Source organism: Ambystoma mexicanum, chromosome 13, assembly GCF_040938575.1.
Source record: "Ambystoma mexicanum isolate Mex_15411 chromosome 13, UKY_AmexF1_1, whole genome shotgun sequence".
NCBI classification, from domain to species: Eukaryota; Metazoa; Chordata; class Amphibia; order Caudata; family Ambystomatidae; genus Ambystoma; species Ambystoma mexicanum.
Window position 1 is genome coordinate 318,854,934 of NC_090938.1, and position 27,522 is coordinate 318,882,455.

The 27,522-nt window shown below is 49.7% G+C and overlaps 1 protein-coding gene across 4 annotated transcripts in view; it reads right to left on the bottom strand.

Annotated features, from left to right (window-relative positions):
* LOC138521176 (ubiquitin carboxyl-terminal hydrolase CYLD-like) overlaps positions 1 to 27,522 on the bottom strand; it is a 2,059,174-nt gene that overhangs the window by 1,165,635 nt on the left and 866,017 nt on the right. For all 4 annotated transcript variants that reach the window (XM_069633784.1, XM_069633781.1, XM_069633782.1 and 1 more), the window contains one exon: positions 14,566 to 14,688. In XM_069633784.1, coding sequence (XP_069489885.1) covers positions 14,566 to 14,688 — 123 coding nt within the window. The remainder of the gene's footprint in view (positions 1 to 14,565; positions 14,689 to 27,522) is intronic.

Consider the following 27,522-nt stretch of genomic DNA (forward strand, 5'->3'; position numbering starts at 1 on the left):
GGGCCTGGGAGGGAGCATGAGAGGCAGAGACTGAAGCAGGATTGGCATGCTCCTTGAAAATTTTGAAAAGTTCGGCCGAGTTGTTAGGTGCTGCAGAGATGCAGGCTTGAATGTAGGCTCTTCTCTTAGAGAGGAAAGAGTCTGTACTGCCTTTGGAGCATGCGGTAGGCCAGTTTGTCAGTGGGTGCGCCAGAGGCCCTCCACTTCCTCTCCGCCACCCTACACTTGTGTTTAAGGCTTGCAAGGTCGCAATCCTACCAAGAGTTGCACTTGGATTTGGGCTAAAAGGGCATCTTCATGACAAGGGGCAAGGACATCCAGAGTGTTCGAGATGAAGGTTAGAGAGGGCTGCGTCACGGTGTGAGCCAACCAAAGGTGCAGGAGGAGAAGGAGATAAAGTAGCGGCAAAAGCCTCAACTGACACACGCTTCATGGGTCGGATGACCGAGAAGGTAGGTGGCAGTGCTGGAGTCGGCTTGATCTGCGGGGAAGGCGCGAGAGAGAGGTGGGAAGCTAGGAGAAAGTGAATACTCCGAGAGAGAGGAGTGGTGAGAGGTTTAGAGGAGGGGAGGTCTGAGGAGATCAGAACATCCAGGGTGTGCCCTGCAGAGTGAGTCTGGCCAGAAGGAAGAATAGAGAGAAAGAGAGAGAGAATCACAGAGGTTGCAAAAGCGTCCTGAAGAAGGGCTGGTAGCATCCCGGTGGATGTTTAAGTCTCTGAGGAGAAGTTGGGCGGTAGAGGCAAGGAGCGAGGAGTAGGGGACAGCCCACTCAGAGAGGAAGAGCAAAAGAGGCCAGGAGAGATGGAGAGCCTGTAAACCAGGCATCATTTGGTGGAGTAGTGCTGCATTGGAATGATAGAAGCAGGGATCCACTCTGGGAAAATCAAGGCTACAACCCGACTGGGACGGTTGGTTCTGGGTTCAGAGAGGATCTTGTAGCCATCAGGAAGGAGAGTGTCAAAACTCGTGACAGAGCTGACCGTGAACCAAGTCTCGGTGAGACAAAGTACATTCAAATCAAGCTCTTACAGGAGACGGCAGATGTCAGATGAGTGTTTGACAGCTGAACGGGAGTTGAGAGTAGCGATGTGGAGCAGGATTCCACATTTGAAGGACTTCCGGGGAGGGGTACAGGCCAGAGGTAAATCCTGCAGAAGCGTTGGAGGTGCCAGAGTATGGGCAGAGAAGGAAGGAAGAGAAGGCAGGGTAGTCAGAGAGGGAGAAGAGAGTGCCAGAGGGGTGGCAGAGGAGGAAGGCAACAGGGTAGCCAGAGAAGCATCAGGGGGTGCCGAAGAGGTGGCAGAGGAAGGAGGCAGCGGAGGAGCCAGAGGGGGAAGTAAGGTTGGCAGGAGAGGAAAGGAACTTGATAAGGTGCCGGGAAGCATCTATCAGAGAGGAGGAGATTGGCCTGATGGCCCGGACCATGCAAGGTCCCCTTAAGTAGACATTAATCATGGTTTCAGAGGAGTGGAAGGGGACCAGGAGGGCCTCCCACCAGGTGCCACCATTAATGGGAGAAGAGGAAAAAGGAGAGAGAACAGAGACCATATGGGGGGTCCATAGGTCTAGAGAGGGAATGACAAAGAGTATGTCGGTAAGGGTCTGTCTGGAGGAAGCACTGGTATAGGTGGCCTGGGCTGCAGACCAGCATGTCCCTTTTGAGCTTCGTCCTGCTAGACGTAGTGAGAGGGATAGGATAGTTGATAGAAAAGCAGTTAGAAAAGGTGAGACAGAGCGCACCATAGGGACTGCAGGGAGCAAAGGGGGGGTAGGGAGAGGGAGTGCGGAAGGGAGGTCACGCAGGGGGGCGACAGCAGAAGGGAGGCACAGAGGGGACACAAAAGGGAGGGGGGCACAACAAAAAATAAGAACAACAAACCTACAAATCAGATGCAGTACAGATCCGTCAGAAAGAAAAGAGCACAACAGGGAACCTAGAAGTAGAGCATGCAAATGTAGTACAGAACCAGGGCAAAGCGCAAACCACAACGGGGAACCTGGAAGTAAAGAAAACGGATAAAATACAGGACCAAAATCAAAGCACAGAAGTCACCACAGAACCCCGAAGTGAAGAATGCAAGCAATTGCAATATGATGCCACAAACTTTGGATAGCAACACAATATCAAAAACCGTAGAGAGCAAACACCAAGTCAAAACAGTCAACAATACAGTGAACAAGGCACAGGACACAACAGGAACCTAGAAGAAGAAAGCAGGCATGCAAAGTAATTCCAGAAAAACAGTGGCACACGAGACAGTGTCAGAATAGTACACAATAGATTGGCGAGGGAAGGGCTGAGATGCGAGAGGAAGGAAGGGAAACGCAGGAGAGGGAACAGAACAGGATTCGGGGACCTACGATGCGAACAAGCGCACACGGCTAGGTTTTTGCTTAAGTATTTGAGCACAGCACAGTACAAAACACCCAGATTCAACTTACTTGATCAGTCGCAGCAGGTCAACAGCTGCAGGATACGTGCTACCACCGCAGAACCCGGCAGACACTACTGAAGCGGTCCTTAGCCTCTGGTCCTTGGCAGAGGGGGCTGCCACCGAAAGGGGTGACTTGGGTGGTTGATTTATAGGGCCTGCCAACCAATGGGAGCGCAGTGGGCCTGCTAACCAATGGGAGGGACGGGGATGGCCAACAAACAAGGAAGCCACTAGGACAAAGGGAGGGGGGGCGGGCACCCACGTGCTTCGGCGCGAGAATACAACTGTTACAAATGCACAACTGTGCCACGGAGCACCTGTCCTCACCCCAGCACCGGAGAAGTTGACGTTGGTGTTGCCGGATGATGGTGGGGATGGCCTGTGGGGAAAGATGGAGAAAACACATGTTGGTGCATGCTTACCTGATGTCTGAGCAGGGGTTCGGGCCCTGTGTCATCCTGGTCTGAACAGGTCCAAACAGGAATTGTCCTTTTCTTTGTCTGCCCTTCGCTTCGGCCACCCAGGCAAAAGACTAATTTAATCGAAGAGGTAAGAGCAGAAAGGAAGAGTCAGGGCTAAGTTGGTGGGTGGTGATTAGACGAGGTGGACTAGATCCACTTGCACCTGCTCCCCACCTGCAAAGGAAAAGAGGCTGGAGGGCTGCTTAAGTAGAATGCTTAACCATGTTCTGAATGAGTTGGAAAACTTCTGCATGGCATACTTGGATGACATAGCAGTGTTCAGCCCTACCCCTGAAGAACATCTTGACCACCTGGGACATGTGTTGCAGGCCCTTCAACAGGCCATCTGACCATCAAAGCAAGTAATTGCCAAGTTGGTCAGAGTAAGGGCGCCCCCTTGGACAGCCCTTACCCAGCAAAGTACAGGCTGTACAAGACTGGCTCACTCCAACTACTCAAACACATGTAAGAGCCTTCTTAGGACTTGATGGTTATTACATGAACTTCATTGAGAAATATGGGCCCATAGCTTCTCCTCTGAATACCATATCCTCTCCCAAGTACCCTAAAAAGGTCAAATGGAATGGATGACTGTGAAAAAGCCTTCCATGGGCTGAAAGATGCCATCTGTAAAGCTCCAGTGCGGAGAGCTCCAGATTACACTCAGGCCTTCCTAGTCCAAACTGATGCTTCCAACACAGGGATAGGTGCAGTCTTGAGCCAATTTGATAGCAAAGGCACGGAGCACCCCATCTGCTTTATTAGTAGAAAATTAAAAGATAGGGAAACAAGGTGGGCAACCATTGAACGTAAATGTTTTTTTATTGTGGTCCCTAAAGAAATTCAGACCATACCTCTAAGGAACTACTTTCAAGATTTAAACTGACCACCAACCGTTAAGGTGGCTCATGCAGACAACAGGAGAAACCCCAAAACTGCGCAGGTGGTCCATAAGTCTACAAAGCTTCAACTTCACTAATGAGCACAGGTTAGGTACCCTAAATAAGAATGCTGATGGACTCTCCAGAAAGTATGACTGACTGGCTCAAGAGAGCCCTCCAGGAGTGGATTTTCCACCTGTCCCTACTCTGGTTGGGTGGGGGGGGGGGACTAGAAACGAGTGTAAGGGAGATTTATCCTGGTTATGCTTCATCCCCTCTCCTAGTGAGACCCCTAGCACCTTTTGCTGGACTTCTGGACCTTTTTCTTTCAATCCTGAAAGAGTGGAGCCTTTCTCCTCTCATTCATTCTTGTGGGCTCTGTCTTTTGGAACTCTATCCTTTGTATTCTACTTCTACTACGGAGTCTGGCTGCTTCATAGCTCTTAAAGGCATCTATGTTTTTACTACTGCAGCACACAGCTCCTTATGGGCAGTGTTGCTGGGGACCCCGGGGATCCTCCTTTAAGATTATTTTTCTATATCCTTAAGTAACTACAGTTCTTAAGGATAGAGAAATGGTTTGTATCTCTCCCAAAACTCTATAGTCCGAGATTGGCGCACACACAACTTTCAGTGGAGTGCCAAAGGATACCTAGTATCCCCTTTTCTCTGCTCCTATGACTTTTTTAGTCACGTAGAGGATCACCTAGTTATGGCTGGTGGCAGTGGACGTGTTCTACCAACTATTGTGTGTTTGTTATACTGTGTGCCATGTCCATAGCCTTGGTAGTGCACAATAGCGGCACCCAAGAACCAACTTGGGGCCTCCCTTCTTTTTTCGCCGTTACTAGCATGGTTGTTCTTTGTTAGCCCTTCTTCTACCATTCTGGGAGGGGGAGGTCTGTGCGTTTTGCATTTGGCGGGAACCAGTAGGTATTCCCGCCTAGGCTCCAGAGAGTCTGGCCAGGCAGGACGTGGGGGTGGAGCTTTCCACCCCCTGTCCTTTATCTGCCAGAGTGCCTGAATGGGTCGAGCTCACACACGGGGTCTAGCTGTTCTGATTGAAAAGCGAAACGCCCCATTCTGTAAAATGCTGAGAGAGATTGCAGAGGAGTGTGTGCAGGAACTGTATAAAAGGTGAGGCTTCTGGAGTGAAAAGCAAGTCGACCACAGGAAATGGAAGTAACTGAAGAAGACAATGACCAGAGATGCCTACAGACCCTTTGCAACACTGAAGCAAGCACTGCTGTCCTGACCCCGTTTTGTATACGACTGAGGAGCTCCGAAGAGGACGACTTATTCCCTAAAATGGTGTTCAGCAAAGTGTGTGGGCTTCTGTTTTGGTTGGAATGAGGAAGGTGTGGTGGCAGGACCCTTAGCATTGCATCTTGCCTCTCGTGTGTGCTGCAAAATGGAATATAGAAAGGCTTAGGAACGCCCCCCCTGCCCCCAACCGGGTAACTGAATATACCTGTGGTATGTGTTGAGCAGGCTAGCAGAATCTGGTCCACATCAACAAGGGCAGCCATGTCCTGCAACAACTGTGATTCTCCACTGTGTTATAAGAGTCATAGGCACTCCATACTGTAAACTGTAGCGGTTAAATTGCACCCCACAATTTTCTGATTGTACTAAAGTCTGTGATCTTGATTTATGATTATTTTGATCCTGCAATGTTTGATTTATGATCCTCATCTTTCTTCCTCCAAATCCAACATCCAAGAAAAAACAGCACTAAATCCTGGCAAACTATCTGGGAAGGGCAAGACCAAAACAAATCTAGGAGGAGAAACCAAGTCATTGAGCCAACTGCGCAGTACGAAAGGTCAAAGAAGGAACAAGTTACTTACTTGTAACTGTTGTTCTCCAGCATGGGTCTGGCATGGATTCACATGCTCATGAATATTCCCCGTCGTCAGGCTGGGAATCCTCGGTAAAGAAAAAACCAGTATCAGTTTCGTTTCTGATCTGTCTTTCGTAGTATAACCAATCACTGGTCTCTGCGTCATACTGACCACAGCCAATGACTGCCCTCTACCTAAGCACCGCCTCTGGCAGCCATCTTCAGATTTGGAAGCACGTGAAGTGGCAGTATGACCAAGTGAAGAGCCGCAGAGGGGTAGGCGGGAGGGTTCGCATGTGAATCCATGCCAGACCCATGCTGGAGAACAACAGTTACAGGTAAGTAACTTGTTCCTTCTCCAGCATGGGGTCTGGCATGGATTCACATGCTCATGAATAAAGAATACATAGCAGTACACACATGCACAACCACGGGAGGTGGCAAAGGCTCAACATTAAGCATCACATCAACTCAACATTAAGCATCTTACCTCCTCACCAGGCTCACCTCAGGCGAACAGGTTGCGCAGCACTGCTTGGCCGACCCTGGACTCCTCCCTGGAATCCCGGTCGACGCAGTAGAATTTCGTGAAGGTGTGCGTCGACCTCCACGTAGCAGCCCTGCATATGTCCAGCAGGGGCACACCAGATAGGAACGCCGTGGTAGCTGCGATCGCTCTGGTGGAATGGGCTCTCGGACGGCCAGGCAGCGGTCGGTTTGCCAACCGGTGACAGTACATGATACAGCCGGAGAGCCATCTGGAGATGGAAGCCTTCGAGAGAGCCTTCCCCTGATTGACAGGTCCAAAGTTCACAAAGAGTTGTGACGTCTTCCGAAAACCTTTCGTGCGGTCCACGTAGAACTTCAGCGCTCTAGCTACATCCAGCGAGTGCAAAGTCCTCTCAGCCGGCGACGAAGGCGACGGGAAGAACACAGGTAACACCAAGGGTTCGTTGAGATGAAAGTCCGACGGTACCTTGGGCATGAAGGAGGGGTGCGTCCTGAGCACTACCCTCGTGTCGTGGAAAGTCAAGTACGGGGCCTTGCAGGAAAGGGCCTGGATCTCTCCCACTCGTCGTGCGGAGGTGATGGCCACGAGAAAAGCTGTTTTCCACGATAGAAACTTCAACGGGGCCGAGTGCAGAGGCTCGAACGGAGGTCCCATGAGTTTGGTCAGCACAACGTTGAGCTCCCACGCCGGGGCCGGAGCCTTCACCGGCGGGAACGATCTGAACAGTCCCTTCATGAACTCTTTCACCAGACGATGAGACCACAAGGACGTCCGGCCCGTGGTTCTGGTGTATCGGGAGATCGCAGCAAGATGAATCTTGATGGACGCGTGTGCCAGACCAGCTTTGGCCAGCGTCAGCAGGTACGGCAGCACTTGGGGAGCCGTAATCCGTAGAGGGTTAATCTTCTGTGCGTAGCACCAGACAGAGAACCTCTTCCATTTGTGTCCATAGCATTTAAGAGTCGAGGACGCCCTGGCCTTTGCAAGAACCTCTCTGCAATCGGCCGGTATGTCGTATCCTCCAAACTCTAGCGCTGCAGGAGCCAGGCCTGCAAGTTCAGCGACTTCGGGTCGTGGTGGAGGATGGCGCCTCCTTCCCTGGAGAGTAGATCCGCGTCCGCCGGCAGCTTGATTGGCGGGGACGCCGACAAGTCCAGAAGGTCCGGGAACCATATCTGCCTCGGCCACGCAGGTGCGACGAGGATCATCCTGCACCGCGACCTCTTGAGCTGGTTGACGAGCCGGATTAGCAGAGGCAAGGGAGGGAACGCGTAGAGGAACAGGCCCTCCCAGGGGAACGAGAAAGCATCGCCCATGCTCCTCGTCTGGGGAAACCTGCTGGCGAACCTCCGGCACTTGGTGTTCGTCGCCGTCGCGAACAGGTCGATCTGGGGTGTGCCCCACCGTCGGAAGAGGCGATCCACCAGATCCTGCCGTAGTTCCCACTCGTGGCACGAGCGCAGCTCCCTGCTGAGTGAGTCGGCGATGGTGTTTTTTATCCCTGCCAGATGAAACGGCACCAGAAGAATCCCTTGGGCGACGGCCCAATGCCACAGGTCCTGCGCCTCCTTGGACAGCGCTGGGGACCTGGTTCCGCCCTGTTTCCTGATGTAAAACATGGTGGTGGTGTTGTCGGTGAAGATCCTCACCACCTTGCCCTTGAGGGACGGAAGGAAGGACCTGAGGGCCCAAAACACTGCACGGAGCTCCAGGACGTTGATATGCAGGGACTTCTCCGTCGGGAGCCAGAGTCCCCTTGCGTGCAGATTTTCGGTGTGCGCTCCCCACCCTTCTAGGGAGGCATCCGTGGTCACAGTCACCTGGTGGGCTGGGGTCTGGAAGTCCATGCCCGCCGTCAGATGCGCGCGGGTGCCCCACCACCGTATCGCTCGTCGGAAACTCTCGTCGAGCTTGATCCTTTCCTCGAAGCTGCCCGTCGTCTGGATCCAGCGCGCATCCAGGAACTCTTGCAACGGGCGCATCCGGAGCCTGCACATGGGAATGAGGTAGATGCAGGAAGACATCATCCCGAGGAGGGACTTGATGGACCTCACCTTGGCCGCGTCGGCCACCAACATCCGTTGCACCTTGCCCAAGATGGTCCTGGTCCTCTCCTCCGACGGGGAGGCCAGAAGGGACACTGTGTCGAGCCTCGCTCCCAGAAACAGTGAGACTTGCGCGGGCACCAGGTGGGATTTGGCGTAGTTCACGGAGAATCCCAGGTCCGTGAGGAGTTGGACGGTCCTTGCCGTGTGGACCACGGCGAGCTCCCTCGTCTTGGCGCGGATGAGCCAGTCGTCCAGGTAGGGGTAATGACGCCCTTGGACCACGAATCTGAGGAATTTTCGGTGCCCCTTTAGGATGGGAATGTGGAAGTAGGTATCCTCCAAATCCAACGACGATAGGAAGTCTCCTTCCTCCAGCTGACCCAGGACGTGCTGGAGGGTGACCATCCGGAACTTCTGCGCCTTGATGAACTTGTTCAGGCGTCGCAGGTCCAGGATGGGGCGCCATCCTCCCGTCTTCTTCTTCACGAGGAAGTAACGCGAGTAGACTCCGGAGCCCCGAAGCCTCTTTGGGACGAGTTCGATGGCGCCCTTTCTGAGCATCGCCTTTACCTCCAGGAGAAGTTGAGGGACGTGAAGTTCTTTCCTGGCCACGGGGGGGACGCGCGGGCACCTTCTTTGAAACTCGAGCGCGTGGCCCCGGGCCAGGGCGTCCAGCACCCAACGGTCGGTGGAGATGGACTCCCACACGCTGACGAAGCCCGCCAGCCGGCCTCCCACCGGCGTGCTTCGGTGGGGGCCCGACCCCACGGCCGGTTCAATCCTGCTTGGACGCGGCCTTGCCGCCTTGGCCTCCTTGGCGACGACGGCGGGGGCCGCCAGACTTGCCTCGTCCTCTGTAGGCCTCTTGCGACGACGAGCGGGCCGCTTGACGGTAGGAAGCGAAACCGCCGCCGGAACCTTTGGAGGCGCCCTTGCCTCCGCCGCTCCGAAAGGGCGTCCGCCGTTGCTGCAGTACTCCAAGGGCCCGGGCCGTCTCAGTATCCGCCTTGATGGCCTGAAGGGAATCGTCCACTGTCTTCCCAAACAGGTTGTTCCCGTCGAAGGGCATGTCCAGGACCCTGGTCTGGACGTCCTGCCGAAAGTCCGTAGCCTTGAGCCATCCGCGACGTCGAAGGCAAACGCCGTTGCCCATCTGGCGGAACCCAGTGTCGGCGATGTCCGTCGCCACGGTGATGGCGTGGTCCGAGGCCACCTCACCTTCCTGCAGGATCTCAAGGGCCTCCGCCCTCTTGTCGTCCGGCAGAAAATCCAGCAGGGGAGCTATCTTGTACCAGAGTTCCCTGTCGTAGCGGGCCACGATAGCCAAGGCGTTGGCCGCTTTAATCGTCGTCGCCGCCGACGAGATGACTCTGCGTCCCATGGCATCCAATTTCTTTCCCTCGCCGTCCGGCGGGGAAGTCGACGTGGAGGCCGCACCCCCCCCCGCTTTCTTCCTGGCTGCCGCGGAGACGACGGAGTCCGGGGTAGGCTGCGCCCGGAGGCATAGGGGGGCCGAGTCCGGGACCCGGTACTTTTTCTCGTACCGGTCTCTTTTCGCTGGCGTCGTGGAAGGGTTCTTGAGGAGGGAAAGGCCCTCATCCCAAATGTCGTCCAACAGAGGCACTGCGAGGACCGTCTTCCTCTTGGTCTCGCGCCGTTGGTAAAGGAAGCCTTCCTTTTTCTTCTCTTCAGGGCAGAGTTGGAAAAGCTCGGATGCCCTGGCGATCATTGAGTGGAACGATCCAATCTCGTCGGGCGGAGAAGCCCTGGTGGGAGGCGACGACGGAAAATCCTCGTCGTATGCCTCGTCGTCCGTACCCGTCGCTGCCGTGTCAGTCCCCGTATCATCCCCTCGGGTGGACGGGGAGGAGGGCTGGACGGGGCGCGACGGTTGAAAAGGAGGCAGTGGATGGATCCTTCTTTTCTTGGTAGGGGGAACACCAGAAGGTCCCGGTTCCGGATCCCCCGACGGGAGAGGTTCCTCCGTCGGTAACGGTAGTCTCGTCCTTATCTCGGAGCATAAGGACTGTATAGCCAACAAAATGGCCGCTGAGTTGTCTTGCGGCGCTGGCAGAGGGGAATCCGACGGGCGAGCAGGGGCCCCGTCGGTATCCTCGACGATGTCGTCGTCGTCACCTGCGTCGGGGCCCATTCCGACGGGCTGGTCTTGTTCCACGCCTAGGCCGTGGTTTAAGACCTCGATCAGTTCCTCTTCTGAGGCTGAGGCCGAATCTACGACGACGCCCTGCCCCCCCTTCTTCCCCACGGAGGGTTTCACGGGGGTCCTATCGATGGGCACGAAAGAAGACTCCCTCCGAGGAGGCAGGGAGATTCTGGGCCCCGAGGCCGCCACCACTGGTGCAGCCTCCACAGGCTGGGCCAGGGCCGCCGCGACCGTTTCGATAGAGGGCTTGGTCGAATGGATCAAGGCCTTCACCACCTTAGGTGCGCTCACCGCCTTATCCTTGAGGGAGGGGGCACTGCCACGCTCCTCCTCTGCCTTAGAGCTCGACCGGGGTCTCTCCAGGAGCTTCGCCGGGTGCTCGGCCTTCCTCTTACCCGACCCAGAGCGTTGGCTCGTGGTTGATGGTGCCGGGGAGGGTGCGCCCTGCCTGGCGCCCGTAGAGCCCGACCGTTCGGCGCTCCCGGTGCCAGCGGACTCGCGGTGCTTGGCCTTATGTTGGGCCCCCGTCGCCGGGGCGCCCTCAAAGGTCTTAGAAGACCGCTCAGATTTCTTCTTCTTCTCGCCAGACGGGCTCTTACCCTCCAGCCAGCTGGCGAGACGTTGATGGCGGTCCTTCATGGTCCGTTCCGACATGTTGCCGCAAAACGCACAGTCCTTCTCCACGTGCGTCTTGTCCCCATGAAGGCAGTAAAGGCAGAAAGAGTGTTCGTCCTCCTTGAAGACGTTCTGCAGCTGGCATCCAGGGCAGGCCCTGAACAGCTTTCCGGGCGTCGAGCTTCCCTTCTCCTGGGCCATCTCCGAGACCGGGCCTGAGAAGCTTCTGGAGTCCTCCGAAGTGTAGCTCGACGAAATCTTCACCCTTGAGGGGCACAGATGAATCCGACACGGGTCCCCGTTGATCGGATGTAGGATCGGTGGAGCTTGAGGCTCTTTTGACCGAAAGAATCGAAGTTTTTGTGAAAAAGCGCGAAAAAATAGCACTAACGCTCGAGAGCAATAGCACGAGGATCCCAACACATGAACGTGCGGTAAAAATCTGAAGATGGCTGCCAGAGGCGGTGCTTAGGTAGAGGGCAGTCATTGGCTGTGGTCAGTATGACGCAGAGACCAGTGATTGGTTATACTACGAAAGACAGATCAGAAACGAAACTGATACTGGTTTTTTCTTTACCGAGGATTCCCAGCCTGACGACGGGGAATATTCATGAGCATGTGAATCCATGCCAGACCCCATGCTGGAGAACAAGCTGTTTAGCACAGAGTCAGGTAATTTTTCTTTTTCAAATAATGCTGCAAAATTGGTCCTGCAAGACTTAACTCTCATCTCTTCTATCATTTCAAGGGTGGAGCAGAAGTGCTTCAGTGCAGTCAGGTAAAGTTTTCTTTAACTATAGTGTGCAGCGCTATCCTCTCTGGCTTGCGCTAATCTTGTGTTAAATGGTTTCAGGATTGGTGACACAGACCTAGTGACAGGTATGATGCACCGGATAGACTTTCCACCCAAAAGCACAGAGAAAGCAAACCCAAAATGTGGAAGTCTCAGGTGAAAAGTCAGGAGGAATGCCACCCAACTCTCTCTGGGGTTGCAAGAGATGGAATACAAGGTTAGTATGAGTCACACCCATTTTTCTTAGTCATGAATTTCCAGGCATCACAATGCATACCTGGAAGAATCTGAAGAGTGCCACGAAAACCCAAGAGGAGGAATAGGACTGGGAAAGGATGACAAAATGGCAGATCAGATAACTCATAGGGACCAGATTGCAGGGGGATCACATACAAAGGAGTTCCAAAGGAAAAAATGTCACTGAGGTCTCCAAATCCAAAATACAAAGAAAAAACAAGCACTAAATCCAGGCAAACAGTATCGGGGAAGGGCAAGATAAAAACAAGTGCACAGTACCAGAGGTCAAAGTTCTATAGTCAAACTAAATCTGAAAGTGCTGAAGCAAAGACAAAATCCAAGACGTGGCAGCCCCAGGACAAAATAAAGAATAAATGGGAAATACCCATTTACTGTAAGGCGTTGAGGAGCAGCACTCTGTTCTCCGCTGGTGTCATAAACCAGGGAGCGCTCAGGTCATATCCGGTGACCTTTGTGCCGTCACTGTGCTCTATGAGGCATGCACCAAACACAGTGCTCTGAGGATGCCAGGAAACAGAGTCCTTAAGGGCGCCTGGAAGCGACCCTGAATCACCATGGCTACTGCCAGCAGGGCAATCAGCATGGACGACCACGCATGACAGATGGATTTATAGAATCAACCCTAGGGGTGAATTTTGGGAGACCCACCTAATATGGTGAACAAGGAGACACTGAAGTTCAGCCAAACCCAATAAAGATAAGGTAGCAGAGCAGCAAGGGTTAGACTCAGGATAGTGCGAGAATGGTCTAGGGCTACAATGAGCCCAGACCAACCAACAACAATAATTCCAGTTCAACAGTTAAGTATAAACATATACAATGATTAATCAGGCCTTTAAAATACAGCCTAAGCAAATGAAACCTCTAGGCAAATATTGGCACACACTTACTAAAAAACATTCATCCTTAGGGAAAGGAAAATAAGCATTTGATTCAATAACCAGTGTAACACATGCAAGTACACAGATACAAGAAATTCAGTAAAGAGACTGTAGAATAACCACAGATTTGTTTTCATAACACTCAGTGGTTCCAGTTCTAGGCTGGTTTGGAGCTAAAGTCATTAGTTCAAAAGTTAAACTTTTCAGGAAGGCTTAATAAGGGATTGGGCAGTGCCAGTAAAAGTCAAAAAGGGAATTAAAGTTCAAGTAAGTATCTCGCTCAATCCCAGACACTAAGATAGTCATAGGAAGGGATCCTTGACCAAGCCTCCACCAACCGAAGCCAGGAAAACGTGAGATAGAGACAGGACTTTACCTCCATGTAACCCTATGGAGAACAGGGGGGAAAGGAACAGGTATGTTAACTTACCCCTGTATGCAGATTTCTCCAGAGACCACTTCTGAGAATGCAGATTTCATTGGAGACAGTCTTCTGTGCTCTGTACCATCGAGGATGGGCCGGGGTTGCAGATGCAGAGGTACTTTTCAGGGCCAGGATTTAGATTTGGTCAGTTGTGGAGCTTAAATCTCAGTTCCAGGCACCTTCCAGCTGAACACTCAGCTGAAGAAAATATTAAGACTTCTGTGAGGAAGACAGCCTCAGGTCATCGCCAGGGAGCGAAGAAGACTGATTGCAACAGGAATCGCCGGAATCAGGCAGTGACAGGTGATCTTCAATGTCCGAACAAAAGAGCAAGGCCAGCACAGCTCCTGTTGATGCAAGATGGCTGAACATGTAGGAGCAGGCATCGGGTAGTACAAGCTCAAGATCCTCCAAGTCCAAAGATGCACTCGGAACAGCGACTGCAACAGCGAGTTCGCCCAGGAGAGAGCTGGTAAGTCCACAAGTTGGTCTAGGCATACTTCCAAAGGCTCAGAAGAAACGGAACCCACCAGTCCAGTTGTCGAAGCACCAACTAAGCTTTCTTGCGATCATGACAGAGGGTCAAAACATCACCGGCAGTGCACTATAGTTGATGGTCAGCTGCAGGAGTCAACTTCGGGTCGTAGCAGGATGCCCTGTGTCGCAGGGGGTCTTGGCTCCAAAAATCTGTCCGATGGCTGCAGAAGTCCTCCTTTTATCCAGGATTTGGACTAGGAAGTCACCCACGCCCACAAACAGCAGAGACTGGCACCATTGTAAAAGTAACCAAAAAGCCATTACAGAAAAAGATACAAGGATGCAAAATTATCCTATTCTCTTCTTTGTGATATCTAAGAAAAGCCCCCATATGCTCCACAACCTTTCGAATCTTTGTTGAACTTGGGCAGTGTAATTGTTAGGTCATAAAGCCCATTTTGGCCCACCTTTTGCTAACTTAAATAGTTCCCTAAACCTTCCGATGGCCTTTGAAGTATCACTGAAGGCTTTAAGGTAAGGAAAGACAAGTAGTCTGACTTTATGGAGAAGGGGAGTGAAGATTGGGGGTGAGGATTCCTTTTAATAAATAACACAAAATATGCATCATTCCCTGATGTTGAAGCACAAAGCCAAGAGAATCTCCCCATAGTAACGGCCTCAATTTTAGCACCGAGGGTGTCAGTGGTTCAGGATCTATTGAGGATTGTTTGTTGCCTCAAGAAGGACATGTGCGTCAGGGAAAAGTACTCACTTGCGCAGTGGATTGACAATCTCAGTGCGGAGGAGATCTCGTGTCTCACTGTACGTGTCGCTGTCATTCTTGTCTGCAGGCCGCAGGAGCATAGTGTCCAGGACTGGAGTGAAGGCAAACATGCTGAAATGGGGAAGGAGGTGGAGAATGAGGTGGGTTATGTGGAGGGAAAATGGAAATGATGCTTTACAGTGACATAAAAAGAGACAAGGGTGCTAAATATTGAATCTAGAGAGGGGTAGGAGGACATAAAATCAAAAGACAGCAGTGTAAAAAGCAAAAAGGAAATAAGGTAGGACAGGTTTAAAAAGTTTGAGAAAAAAATACAGGAGAAATAAGAGGAAGTGGAAAGGATGGAGGAAATACATGGAAAGGAGAAAATTGAATACAAAATAAGAGGTACAAGAATGGGAGAGAAATTGTAACACAGAGGAGAGAAATCGAATAGAGGTAGGAAATAGTCAAGAAATTAGGTGATAGTAGAACAAGTGACTTACCTTCTCTAATTTTGTTTCTAAAAGGTAACAATTTTCCTCTCAGATTCCTACTCTTTTGAAGTAGCAAAGACTTAATCTGGAACTATTTAAACAACCTCCAAGGGGCATGGATATGACCACATGGTAAACTTCACAGCACCATAAGTACTAGTCGAGCAGATGTGAACTAGCCGGTAAAGATATGGTACTACACATGCCCCCCATACCTCTGTTGCACTGAATATTACATGCTTGACAGAAGAAAAAAAGTAAATTGAACTACCATAAGAAAAAATAACACAGGTTGCAAGTAATCCAAGTATTCCAATTAGTTGAAGGCAGGGTCGGACTGGGACAAGAAATAGGTCCGGTTACCCAAAAAAAAGTGGCCCACCCCGCTCCTCAAAGTGGCCCACCCCTCGCCTCACGACCCTTGGCCTCTGATGACATCACCGGAAGTGATGTAATTTGACCCCATCCCAAAGTGACATCCGGGAAGGGATGAAACACGACCTTTCACCCCTTGACAAAACAGAAAGTGGTATCAAATAGCATTGTCCTAAGTACACTAAATTACTGTGAATCCAAGTAGACGTCCAAGGCCAAATTATAATATGTTATTGTATAGCACTTACGCTTAAGCTCTTTTTTATAGAACAAATATGCATATAATATCACCCAACCTGTGTTGGTACTCATTTAACGACCTAAGAAGGATGAAAGGCTTTTTGAAAAAAAAATTAGAAAAAGAAATTTGAATTTTTTTTTCTTCCAAACCGGCCCAGGCATGGCCAGAAACCAGCCGCCATTCTCCAGGGGCGATTTCGGCCCGGCCACGGGCTGAAAGGCCGAGGGGCCTATCCAACCCTTGTTGACGGAGCACTAACATTACAGAAGGCAAGTAACATTTTCGTTTAACTGTAATAAAGGATGACAGACACTAAATTACAAGGAATCAAATCCATAATCTACAGAAGAAATTAGTCCAATACTGTTTAATCTAAAACTGGCATACTTTGCTGCTAAAAGGCCGGGCAATAAGGCAGAAGAAATGTATGCAGATACGACCCAATGGCAGCCTGACAAATGTCCAGACAAGGGACAATGCAAGTCGGAAGTTCACCCCTGGTTCAAACGACTGAGTATTTTAATAAACTCCTGTTTAGCCAGCTAAAAGAAGCAACCTTTGATTCACATGACTAGTCATCTACAGGCATTCTGTATGGTAATGAATATTCCCTTCACAGGGCCAGAGAAAGCAACAAGAAGCAAATTGCTAATCTGGTGCTCCCTGCATCGAGCCACAGATGTTGAACGAAATCTTTGGATAAAGATTAACAAATGACTTGCCTCTCAGTAATGTTCTTTCTGAGGAATGTTTCTCATCTATATTTATCTCCCTGCGTAGATGCTCTGCGCAAAGATTTCAGCTGCCAGAGGGCGCAGGGTGGCTCTGCCTTTAAGTGAGCCATGCCCGACATGATGTTGGGGCAAGTATATATAGAGGTGCCCTGCCATAGCACCTTAGTTCCACCCTTTTTTACCCAGCACTCCGACGCGGAGGGACTGCTGATCTCAGGTGTAGTAGCTATCCACCAAGAGGGGCAGGTAGGAAGTGCAATGGAGAATCTGTGGGAGGGACATCCATTGAAAAAAATATTACTGAGAGGTAAGTGTAAGGAAAGCATGGTACCAAAGTAAGACAGACACAAGTGATCACAGGTCAAGTGTGTTTATTCAACTGCAAAATGGGTGAGATAAACACCTAATCTAAACCTAAATCTAAGATGGAAGAAAGTTACGACCATCAAATAATAATACAGTTCTAGTGGAGTCCAGTCAAATAAAAAGGGTCAATACTAAAAAAGAAACTATTGCCAATCTTTACCGCTATGCTACAAAATAGTTTGGGATAATGTTTACAAAGAGGAAGAAGTGTTCTCAAAATGATAAATTAGGATGTTAGGCCACTGGCCTCCCTTCCCACGTTTTAGCACAGGACAAGGTGAGTCACTCCAGCACAGCACACTCCTGGGCTTCTCTGGCACAAGGTCACAGTTCCTTTCACCAATATCGGGGCCTTCTGTGCCCAAGTCTATATTATGGAAACTCTTTTGTCTCAGAGGACCTGATGTACCATAAACAACAAATGATGTCATCAGGTGATTTACTCTTCACCTTGGATCCCCCTCAGCCAAGCTCCGATCCTTCTTTCACCTTTAACCTCCGTCAGTCGGGCTTAGACCAACTTCAATTTTCAGGCATCCCTCAGTTGGGTACACATTTGCCACAACAATCTTCTTGGTTGTTTCACTTTTCACCCACGATCCCCCTCTTCCGGGGTCAGACACCTTTCCTACAATTAGTCTCCCTCACCCGGGCTCAGACCAATTTCAGTTTAGAGACAATCGAAGACTTTCGAGTGTGCACAGGATTTAACGTAACCTGCTGCAGGACCACTTCGATTTCACAGTTCAATAATTCTTCCCCGTTCAAGGGAAGCAGTAGGGGGTGGCACCAAACAGAGACCTTTCAGTGAGCACCCACCTTGCGCTGGACCACTCTGTATTTGGTACCTATCTTGCTTTCACAAAGTTCACTTGTATTCACGTTCTCTTCATACAATGTTGCCGCTTGCAACCTTGAGCATAGCAGTCCGGTCGGCTATCAGTTTCTCCAACTCAACGGCTGTGCTGAACTTGTTGGCTTTGCCTTGCAGTTAGAGTCAAGGACAGTACCGCAGTGGCAATCGCTTCTCCCCGCCTTGGCTATCAATGCGGGAGGGCCCTGTGTACTTTTGCTACACGCTATACCGCCTGTCAATTGAATCCCTGGTCTTAAGTTTCCTTTCTTTAAAAGTCGTGGTTCTGTGTTGAAAAGGGCAAGGGCATTTCACGCCTAGTCGCCCTCTCCACCTTTCTCCTCGGTTGAAACTATCATTCCTGAATTGCTGCTTCCTCGTGCGTTTTGCCTCGCTCAGAGTGTGCTTTTGTGCTCCGCCTTTTATCCGTGTGGGGAGTGTGATGGACGTCAGGTGTGTGCAATTAACAGTAATATCCTGACTCTGCCTGATCCCTGCGTTAGGACATGTCAGGTTTACGGCTCCGGTATTAGTACGTTGTTGCTCACGATGCACTGTCTGTGAGAAAGTTTTCATGTCGGAAAAGGGGGATGGTTGAGTTCGTAGATATCCTACCTGGTAGAATGGGGAAAAAGAGGTCATAAGGAAGGGAATACCATGTCTCACCCTTCTGTGTCCCACTCCCCAAAGACCCCCCCCCATTAATGTAATTCTCCTGCTCTGGTCCACCCCCAGGAACTGGATCAAATCGGGGCTAGTCTTACACCAGACTGCACCCCAGGTGGGAAGCATCGGTGGCACCACCGAAACCCCATAAAATGACGACATAAATGGTATGTTACAAATGTTGTAAATAGGGCATTCAATAAAAACTAGATGGAAATACAAATACGATATAAAATGCATGCTTTATGTACTAGGTTACTGTCTTAGAATGTTACCTGTATTATGTGTTCAAAAAGCAACTTTTCTTGACTTTTCCCTTTGCTGCCATGGAGCTTAAACACAAAATGCCCACTGAAGATCTCTAAATCTTTGTCAGCAAATGGCTGATTTAGAGGAACCAGTGTTGGAAGGCAATGAGGTGATAACACTTCTGTATAACACTGGTAACACTTATGTTTATCCCGTGGGAAGAGAAAGCTGCAAAGCTCATATTTTAAGCCCCACAACGAAAATGGAGAAATTAATATATTTAAAGACTGCTTACTGGAAACCCAGTGGCAGTTGCTGGGGACATCCTGAGTCTCATTTCAAAAAGATTGAAAGACCCCGACACATTTCCTGTAAAACAATTGTGATCACAAAGATACTGGGTCTTCTCTTAGGAGAGAACACACCTTTGCATACAAGTAACTCTTTCCCAAATCTTTAAAACATCTTCAAAAAGGTTATTTCATTAATTTTGGATCAACTGAATGTAAAAGTACTTTCAGAGCTAATACATCATGTCTCTCCATCAACCACCAGCAGGCTAAAATAGCCACCCTATCACTAGCACCACATGTTGAGAAATCAAAAAAGACTGACAGCATTTTAAAGTCGCAGAAACTAGCACCCTGAGTTTAGCAGATGGCTTAGTTCCAACAGGGGGCCACTGCACTGAACCACAGCCCTGAAAGGGGGGTTTGAAAGTGGTATTTGGGCTGCAACGTTGACCACAAAAAAAAGTTTCCTGGTATGAGCCACTTATAACAACACATTGATGTAAAAATGGAAGCTTTGTAGTGCGTCTTCTCCTTTCTGGCAGGTGCTCAACTGAAAGAACTAGGAAGTGCGCCAATTTTCCACTCTACGGGGAGGTTCAATGCACAGTTCGTTTAAGGTGACCTGTCAGCGTCCCAGGCATGCAGAGCGTGCGGTGTCCCCTTGGAGACTGCACTTAGGTTAGGTTTGAGGTTCTGACTCCGCCACTTCTGCTGCTTCAGAATACAACCACCTCAGAAATGAACAGTAAACCTTCACCAGCCAAACACACAAATGCCTGGCTGCATCCGGGATCCCCTCATCCAGTAACTGCCTGGGCTAATGGAGGTAAGCTGTCAGACTCCCTATACAGTGAAGGCTCATGGACCAAGCAAGCACCCCAGTCTACCAAATATTGTAGTACATCATTGAAGTTCACCAATTCTATTTCACTCCAACGTGATCTTCATGGATGTCTGCAGCCGCTGTTTTGCTCCAATGTTATTTTGCTCTAGGTGCCGCCTGGTGTATTTTGCCAAGTGTATTTGCACCCGCAGCAGTGTACACTGCCCACAATGACTCCGCTCCAAGAAGGGCCACTTCTAGGTTGTACTCACCATGGCTACAGAAGTGAACTGGTAGTGTCCAGTTAGAGACAATTCTGCTTTGTGAATCTTTTTTTTTTTTTTAAACCCGAGTCTCTAATTGCCAATTGTGTGGTTTGTTTGCTACAGAGCATAAATCACTGCCCGGAGCAAACAAGGGTTCGCCGCCAGGTGCCCCTCCTAAAGTGCAGTCGCTGTTACCTTCTTTACGGCAATTGTTTTGCTATTACCAACCACGGCCCCCCTTGGAGTCAGTGCTGGCGGTGGCACTGGCTAGAGGCCTCCTTTCCTACGAAGGTAGTGAGGGGGAAGGGTGGTGGCACAGAGGCCTGCTTTGGGGCACCTGGCTCTCAAGGCATGTTTCAACTGACTTCCACTGTGAGGCTGGGGAGAAAGCCCCGAGCCCACCTTGACAGCCGACACACCACAAAATTAAACTTTTCTAAGTACTTGAATAATACCTTTGTTTACCTAGTCGCCCAGTGCTCTCAAGTTTACTAGTTTCATGATTGAGGAAGCCATACATTTTCTTCTTGGCATTCTGGTATTTGTATTCATAAAGATAAAAAGGCAAAGACAAAATTTCAAGTCCCAGAATTCCAAGAACAACATTGGACTGGAAATCACTGGATGGCGTTCTCACACATGGAACTGGGAAACCTGAGAGCTCTGCTCGCTTTATTTGGTTTTTGTTTCCCTAGTGAAAATGGCCCCTTTGCCACAAAGGCTTCATTTTTCCTTGCATATGTCATGCCTGTCAGTGTCCCACTAAACAGCCGGAGTAAAAGAAAGACTCATTCTAAACTGCTGGAGTAAAAGTCTGAAATACCCAGCCAAGATTATTTGGAGTTTTCAAAGGTTGATAAGAACGAAGGAACTCATTTATTTAAGCATGAGGTGCTAGCCTAGCTGCTTTGTTGGACAGGGGGCCCAAGAATCATGCAATGAGTCAGACAACGCTCTCGCTCTCAGTCTTGTCGGATTTCAAATTTAAGTAGCACTTTTTCTTTTTATACATAGGCAACGTTACCGGTGTACATACTACTTTATCAAATGAAATGATGCAAAAGCATCATGAAGCAGTGTGTGTGTGTGTTGATCCTCTTGGTGCCCTGAGATGCTGGCACGTCAGTCAGCCGCCTGCACAGCCTTATGCAAAGGCCGGCCTTGAATCCAATAGCGATGGCCGTGTCCTGGCCAACTAGATGATAGATCCCCACGGACTAGCGGGTGAGACATCTGGATTCCTTCCTCGAACGGACTACTTACTCTAACAAATTCCTCATCTATGACAAAACTCCCATAGAAGTACTTTGGTTTGGGTGAGGGAGGAGAGCAAGGATACCACCTAAACCAGAAATCTCTGAAGGGCCGCCCTACCGAAATGATCATCCTGTCCAGACTGAAAATCCAAATCATTCCTCTGCCTTGAAGGGACAGGATGGATGCTGCCACACATTCCAGGAAAGATGAAGAGGCATTCGCGGTAGGACGATCCGCCTCTGGGAGAGCGAGATGGACGCCAAAGAGAGCAGATGGCCCTTCAACGTCAGGTACCACTTCATCGTGCTCTTACTGTGGGTATGACCTCCCGCACGGTGGCGAAGTCGAGGGTGTGTGGCACGCCAGGACACTATGCGAGAGTATGCAGAGCCTCTGCACCTGTAGCAGCGTCGAGAGGGCCGGAGAGAGTTGGAAGGGGTGGTACTCGCAGAGTAAGAGGCATATCGTCTATTGATCAGGACATGCAAGACCTAAATATCGCTGAAGAGGAAGAGGAGGAGGAAGAGATTTTCTTCGTTTCCAGCATTGTGAAAGGTCCTGGCACAAGACGCCAACCCACATGTACCGTCAACATTGGTGAAATTCCCACTCCCGTCCTCATAGACACGGGTGCGTCAGTCTGTGTTTTAGCAACCAAGCACTACAATGCACTCCCAGGCCCACCAGACCCGTCAGCATCCAAAGCACAAATATATGCATTTGGGGGAGATGCGCCCCTGCCCATCCAAGGTGTGTTTGTGGCCATGGTGACCCATGGACAAAACACCATTAAAGCGAGGTTCTTTGTCACCAGCGTAAGCCCGCACTCCCTTCTAAGCTGTGCCGCGTCAGAGGCGCTGAACATTGTACATTTCACTCTTGCAGTGTACCACACTCATCTGGACTGTCTGTTACAACGATTTGAGACACTCTTCGAGGGCATTGGAAAACAAAGCCGAACCCATACGGCTACACATTGATGGGTCTGTGAGACCGACTGCGCTCAAACATCGCCGCATTCCCTTTCACTTGAGGGCACAAGTGGAGGAAGAGCTACAGCTACTGGTGTATCGTGACATTATCGAAAGGGTAGAAGGGCCCACTCCCTGGGTCTCTCCAATTGTGGTGGCCCCAAAGCCCAAACAGTCCGGGGCGGTACGTATCTGTGTAGATATGAGGTTGCCCAATGTCGCGATCAAAAGAGAACGTCATCTCACACCCACCCTAGATGACATTGTTGGGGAACTCCAGGGAGCAAAAGTTTTTTCGAAACTGGATTTAAGATCAGGTTACCACCAGTTGGAGCTCCACCCCGAGTCGAGATACATTACGACATTCACAACTCATGAGGGGTTATACCAGTATAAAAGATTAAGCTTTGGGATCTCATCTGCGGCAGAGGTTTTCCAAAATGCCATCAGAGGAGCCCTGTCCGGACTAAAAGGGGTCATCAATATGTCGGATGACATCTTAGTCTTTGCGAGGTCTGAAGATGAACACCTCAAGCGATTGGAGAGCACTTTTGAAAGGTTACGCAGCGTGGGGCTGACTTTGCACAAAGAAAAGTGCGAGTTCTTGAAGGACAAATTGGAATTCTTTGGGTTCATATTCCATGCCGGTGGCATCTCCCCGGATCCTGAGAAGGTGAAAGATATCAAGGAAGCCTCCCCGCCGACATCACCGGCAGAAATACAAAGTTTCCTCGGGATGGTTAATTATTGTGGACGTTTTATTAGAGACTTGGCTTCGTTGTCAGAACCCCTAAGAGAGCTCACAAGAAATGAGATAGCATGGTCATGGACGGAAAAGGAGCAAAGGGCCTTCACGGCCATCAAGGAGGCCTTGTCTGAACAAGAAACCATGGCCTATTTCAACCCTGGCCGTGAATCTGAAATTGTGGTTGATGCCAGCCCGGTGGGGCTGGGAGCAGTCCTCATGCAAGCAGACGGACAAGGGGCCATGCAACCCATTGCATAGGCCAGCAAGGCTCTCACTGACACAGAAAGGAGATACTCCCAGATTGAGCGAGAGGCCCTTGCCATTCTGTGGGGGTGCAAGCATTTCAGAATATACATCCTGGGTAAACCCGTTGTAGTCGTCACCGACCACAAGCCTCTAACACCTATTTTGTCAGGCACCTCATCCAAGCCACCCCCTCGTATAGAAAGGTGGATGCTGTCGCTAATGCAATACGGCGTCAGGTTGCTGTCACGCCCAAGGACACATAACCCAGCAGACTATCTCTCCCGCCACCCAGGCTCAGGATGCTCCAGGGACTTGGCAGAAGTAGCGGACTGTGTGGATGTCATTCGCATGGTCATCGAATCCGCAATGCCTCTCGCTCTGTCCAGACAGGAAATTGCCAACGAATCCAACTCCGACGAAGCATTTCTGAGAGTGAAGAGTGCAGTGGCCACGGGAGAGTGACGGGAGATCCTTTTGAACAATGCTTGAAGGAACGTGGAGGTACAAAGAGATCTACAAATACTCTGGAAGGCTCGAAACGAGTTATCGGTGACAACAGACGGGCTGTTGTTGAGAGGACACCAGATCGTAATACCCAGGGCATTGGTGGTGAAAGTCCTTCAACTGGCCCACAAAGGACATCAGGGGATGGCCAAGATGAAAGCGCGCCTCAGGCTTAAAGTTTGGTTTCCCGATCTGGAGCATAGAGTGGCGGAGTTTGTGAGGACCTGCATTCCCTGCCAAGCCACATGCCCGGTGGAGAGAGGGCCGCCCATTCAGACCATGGAAAGGAGCAATGTACCATGGGGGACGGTACACACGGATTTCGGTTCCACAGGCAGAGGACTATACTTCCTAGTGGTTACCGACCAGTGGTCACGATATCCGGAGGTGGAGCTGGTCGAAACCACAGCTAGCGACCACACCACCCTGGCGATGGACAAAATATTCGCCACACACGGTTTCCCCTTTGAGATATGCTCGGACAATGGTGCACCCTTCCAAGGACAGCAATTTGCTAGATATTGTGAAGAAAGGGGAATAAGGCATCGAAAAGTCACGCCGCTCTGGCCGAGAGCAAATGGTGAAGTAGAGCGCTTCATGCGGACGCTGAATAAAGTGTTTCGCATATCGGCAAACGGAGGGAAGACCTACGGCATAACCTATTTGAGTTTCTCCGTGAGTACCGCACCACTCCGCATCGATCCACTGGGAATGCCCCCGTCGAGGCGCTTTTCAAGAGAATACCAAGAGGACTGATTCCTGAAGCCGAAGGGAGAAGCCCGGGAGTGATCGACAATACCCAGGTGGAAGCAGAGAGAGCGGATCAGAATGAGCATGAGACAGCACGGCGAAGACTACCTGAGAGAGAGATCCAGTGGGAGACACTGTGCTAGTCCGCAATAGGAGACCCGAAGGAAAGCTGTCGATGACATACGAGACACAACCACTGGGGGTGACGCACGTAAAAGGGTCAATGATCACCGCTGCCAACGCCCAGGGCACCGTAACGAGAAATGTCTCATTCTTCAAGCGCATAGGGCCAACGACATGTGAGGAAGCACCCCGTCAAGGCCCTGATCAAACTACCGAAGCGCCGCTGGAAAATGACGGACCGCCAGAGAGGCCAGAGACACCCGAGATCCGCGATGGCGAGGCACGCAGGTACCCGAGCCGAGTAGGGCGAAGGCCCCCGCAGAGGTTCCAAGACTTTATCATGGACCCTGCACCATGAACAGTGACCCCTGACAGTGAAAGTTTTGAATAGAACCACGTTGGTTCGCCAGTTGTCCATTATTTGTTGTTTGGGGGGAAAAGGAGGGATGTTGTACGCATGCGCGAGCCTCAGCGAGGTTCGCGCATGCGCGTTAGAAATAAAGGCGGTGCCCACGGCAGTTCGCGCCGGGGACCGGAGCATCAACACGTCTCCGGCGTGTGTTCTTGCATGAATACCTGCGCATGCATGAGAGCGCACAGCTCTCAACTCACACGCTTTTGGCGGGTGTCACCGCCTTGTAAAAGGCTGACTCACCCGCCAAGCCTCCTGCACGCCCATTCATTGCAATGGGCGTCTCAGCCGCCAAAAACAAAATCGGGTGATTTCACCCGCCTTTGCAACAGAAATGGTTGAGAGCTATGAGAGCGAGTGCGAGGGGCCCCAGGCCGTGTGTTCCCCCACCCCCAGCACACAACAATGACTATGCCATTAATGTCATTATTGATGTGCGCGCTCGTCCTGTGAATGTGGACTGTATGGGACTGGAGCGTGCAGATGGAGTGCTGCATTCCCGTTGGAAATGATCGTGTACAGATGATCTGCTTTCCTAGGTTTATATTTTGAAAATGATGACGCATTAGAATGCACTGGGGGTGTTGGCGAAGTTCGAACGCTTGTGAACTAGTGTTCCCAACAAGCTCAGAATGCTGATGTGGAAGGGTTCTTTCTACGGTTGAAATCGTATTATGGCTGTGTTATCAAGAGAATAGGAGAAATGTTTGAGGAATGGACCTTGGAACGTGGCCTCAACGTGTTCATATGCGGAACTGTGTCTCTAACCCTTGGAACGTGGGGGTGAATAAATTAAAACATCCAAGGAGTTCTTGTAAGTGGGTATGTTCTTCCTTAGTGCATTAATATGAGGTAATGCTGCCATCTACAGGCGGTTTAAAATAAGAAAAAAAAACAAGGAAGAAAACTAAGGGAAACGTCAAAATGCAGCGGTTGTACATAGAGGACAATGTACATGAAGAAGAAAATGTTTTGTTCTACAGTTTTCCTGAAAGATGCTTTCAGTGAAGCCTAAGAGGTCGGCATTTAAAGGACGAAAAGTGTTATGGGAACGTAGCGAAACGATGTGGGGAAATGCGAGGTACTGTTTGATTTTTTTTTTGGAAATAGCAACGTGGTGGGAGCACACGTTGCAAGTGAAATATTGTGCAAGTAAAGATAGAAATAGTAAATTCAGCCACTGTGATGTGACTATATATGCAAAAGGAACTGCTGTTTTCTGCAAGAGAAAATGAACTGTTTTCTGCAAGATGTAATGCCGTAGGCTGCATTGAAAAGTTCTATAGTGTTTTATGTGTAGATGGCAACTGATCTACGAGCAATTTATGGACTTATGGTGCAGTGTTCATTTATGTGTAACAACAAAAAAAATGTTGCTTTAATGTATTACTGTTATTGTATGATATGTGTGGAGTGTATTGTGTCTGGCCTGGCTGGGAAAGCTCAGAATCAATGCAGATTGTTTAAAGGATTGCGCACAGTGCTTAAAGGAAAATAAAATGAAAAATGATTGTACTGTGGATGAAAGATTAAATAGATTTAACTGGTTTGAGGAATTTTTAGGTTAAAAAACAGTTTTAGAAAGTGCGCTATGGTGAATTGTAGAAGTGTATTTTTAATATCTATATTTATGGATGTTTAGGTTTAACCAATTTGAGGATTTGCAGGGTTATAAAGCCATGCACCCTGGACTTATAGGCACCTATTGATTCCATTTTAATGCATTTTTAATGGGAAGATATATTGAGAAATGTGTTAGTAAGTGAATTTACATAAGAAATATAGAAAATGTATTGTATTTTGAGTATAATCCATATGGGCTTATAGTGATGTTTGTGTTTAGTAAATAGATGACCATGACATTGGGAGTATAGGTGAATATTGGTCATAGTGAAATGATTTAGGCATGTTTAAAATTACAATGCCATTGTAAGAGTAGGCATTAGTAAATTGCCATTGTGATTACAGCATTAATTATGTTGTCTGGGTGGTAGCGCTCCTGGTCAATGTGAGGTATGTTAGTCTGTTAATCAAAATTGAGCCAGAGTTAAGTGTTATTTGGATGTATGTGATGCCCAAGTGAGTAATTTGTGGAAGAGCTCTGAGTCAATGTGTATGGATATTGGTTATATGGCATAATAACATATATTTATAAATCTATGGTGAGATGAAGTATAAAAGAACAATTGCGCATATGTTGGTCTCTGCAGTTACGCTGTTTTTATGTGATCTTTGTGTTGTTTGTTACTTTTCTTATATTTCCTACTTTTCAATGTTTTCTTGCGGGTAGTTAGTGAGCGAATGTTAGAATGGTTGTCTAAGTGTTATGCCATGCTATGCTATTGACAGGTTTCTATGGTTGTGATGAGTGGTAGTCTTGGTGAGGACAGATGATGTATGTTAATGTGTATTTGATTGTTAGTAAGTTGTGGTTGATGAAGTTTAGTGCTGCGGGCGTGGCAGGCCCGAGTCTCCATGTGGCAGGTGGAGTGGAAGGAGTGTATGTCTGACGGGAGAGCTGCGAAGGTGATGGAATGTGGTTTGATGTTGGTTAGTGCTTGCAGGTGGCAGCTGTGAGACTCAGGTGTGGCA